General features: G+C 56.1%; 1 protein-coding gene across 1 annotated transcript in view; it reads right to left on the reverse strand.

Moving 5' to 3' along the window:
* Nucleotides 1-2,005, reverse strand: part of LRRC73 (leucine rich repeat containing 73) — a gene marked incomplete at its 5' end in the record, with an annotated part of 5,738 nt that extends 3,733 nt beyond the window's left edge. Inside the window, 3 exons of the mRNA XM_010076726.1 lie at nt 163-285; nt 1,302-1,462; nt 1,941-2,005. Coding sequence (XP_010075028.1) covers nt 163-285; nt 1,302-1,462; nt 1,941-2,005 — 349 coding nt within the window. The remainder of the gene's footprint in view (nt 1-162; nt 286-1,301; nt 1,463-1,940) is intronic.
* Nucleotides 2,006-2,008: the final 3 nt, after the last annotated feature.

Genomic DNA, 2,008 nt, shown 5'->3' on the forward strand with positions numbered 1-2,008 from the left:
AGATCAGGAGGGACCTATGCAAGAAACTGCCTCATCCTGCCGGTGAAGCTCTGCCACCCTTCTAGAGCTCGGTTCCTGGCTGCCCACCAGCACAAATCGCACAAACGCTGAGGGGCAGGAGCGCAGCGTCCCCCTCTCCTCCTCCCCAGCCCTCCAGCTTACCTAGGGGGTTGTAGTCCAGGTTCAGCACACGGAGCTGGGAGCTGTGAGCCACTGCAATGGCCAGGCGTCCCCAGCCTTTGCTTGTGACGCCTGGGTTGGCGCTCAGCGTTAGCTCCTTGAGGCCTGGAGAAGAGAGAGAAGCCAAACCAGAGCCTTAGGGTCACCAGGGCAGCCTGAGGGGAACTGCCTCAGCTAACCAGAACACCTTTGGGTCACGCCCCTTGTAGTCCAACAGGCTAAAGGGTCTGGTTTGCTCTGACAACTGTCATCACATATTTCACTGATCAGTGGAATATTTCACTGCCTTCAACAGTGTCCCTTCGTTTGCCTGTGCTGTGACTGCCCCATTTCTCTGCTCTCTCAGCCTGTGTCCTGCTTACCCTAAATAGCAAACACAGCGGGAACAAGTAAGGGCTGTGTGAGGTGACTGACCACGAGAAGGAAGTGGCATGAGGTGACAGGTTGGAGAGAGGGTAACAGGGACAGTAGGCTCTGAAAACTGTTTCTGGGAGGGGTGGCCAGTGGAGATACCAGCATCAGTGGCACGGTGAGCACACAGAGAAGAAGGTGCTGGGGAGAGGCATAAAGCACTTTGTAAAGTGTTACCTCAGCACATGCCACCTCTTAGCTTAACTGGCCCACTGGCCTCTGACCACCCAAGGTCATTCCCTGTAGAGATTAAGCAGCGATGCTAAGGCTATGACTGCCCAACTGCACGCTCACAGAGTGCACCCGCAAGCAGGGACAATTCCCAGGCTTTGACAATGACGCCAAGTGCTTGGGTGGGGGCACACCACATATTTATCATTATCAACATGCAAATGCAAAATAATAAATTCAAAGTCCAAGCTAACCCTTACTCCAGTTTCAAATGTTCCTGTCATGAACCAGAATCAACCTGTTGGTCCCTGAGCTCCAAGCTGCCAGCAGGACAGATCAATAGCAGAAAGCCCATGCCTGCCTGAGGCAACCTCTGGTTTATTGCTTGGCTTTTCTGCTTTACTTAAGTTGGGAAAATAAATTCCTCAGACAAACTACAGAGCCTGCCTCTACCAGGGCTGAGGATTTACTGCTGTGTGCATCTGCTCTATGTGAAGCTCCACTGGTCATTGAGCAGCCCACAGCCCCTCGGTGCTTACCGGACTTGGCCCCATCAGGTGGCAGAAGCCCACAGATAAGGTTGATGCCTTCATCACCCAGCATGCAGTCTCCTAGATCCAGAGCCACCAGCGAGGGGTGGATGGAGAGAGCAGGGTTGAGGAGGGCCAAGCCTGCATCTGTCAGGGGACTCCCATGGAGGCTGTGCAGGTAAAAGGGAAAATTACTAAGCAGCCTTCTTCCTGAGGGCTAACTAACCCCATGGGGAGGAGGAAGCAGAGGAAAAGAGGAGGATGACAAATTCTAACCCCAGGTTAGGGGGAAAAGCACTGGGAATGCTCTGCTGTGAGGGTCAGCCACCGCTACGGCAGCCCTCCTCTCCCAGCCAGGACAAGGGGGTGCAGGGGATGCCAGCAGGGCAGGAGCAGCCCCTGCCACCAAGACAGCCCCGAAAAAAAAAATGGAAAGCCAAGCCCATGCCCAGCCGGTGGGGCACAGCTGGCTCCTTCCCAGCCCGGTTAAGGGCGAGGGGTTACGCTCTGCAGCATCAAGGGCGTTTTTCCTCCGACAAAACTCAGATCCAGGGGCTGCCTGGGAGCCGCGAGCCCCCCGAAAGCCCCGTCCCTGCCCGGGAGGGGTCCAGGGGCACCCCCGCAGCACCCCAACGCCGCTGTACTCACAAGAGGGACTGGACGGAGCGGTTCGTCTTCAGGGCCTCGGCCAGCTGCTTGACGCGGTTGATGTTGGA

This window comes from Pterocles gutturalis, unplaced genomic scaffold (genome assembly GCF_000699245.1).
Source record: "Pterocles gutturalis isolate BGI_N339 unplaced genomic scaffold, ASM69924v1 scaffold898, whole genome shotgun sequence".
Classification (NCBI taxonomy): Eukaryota; Metazoa; Chordata; class Aves; order Pterocliformes; family Pteroclidae; genus Pterocles; species Pterocles gutturalis.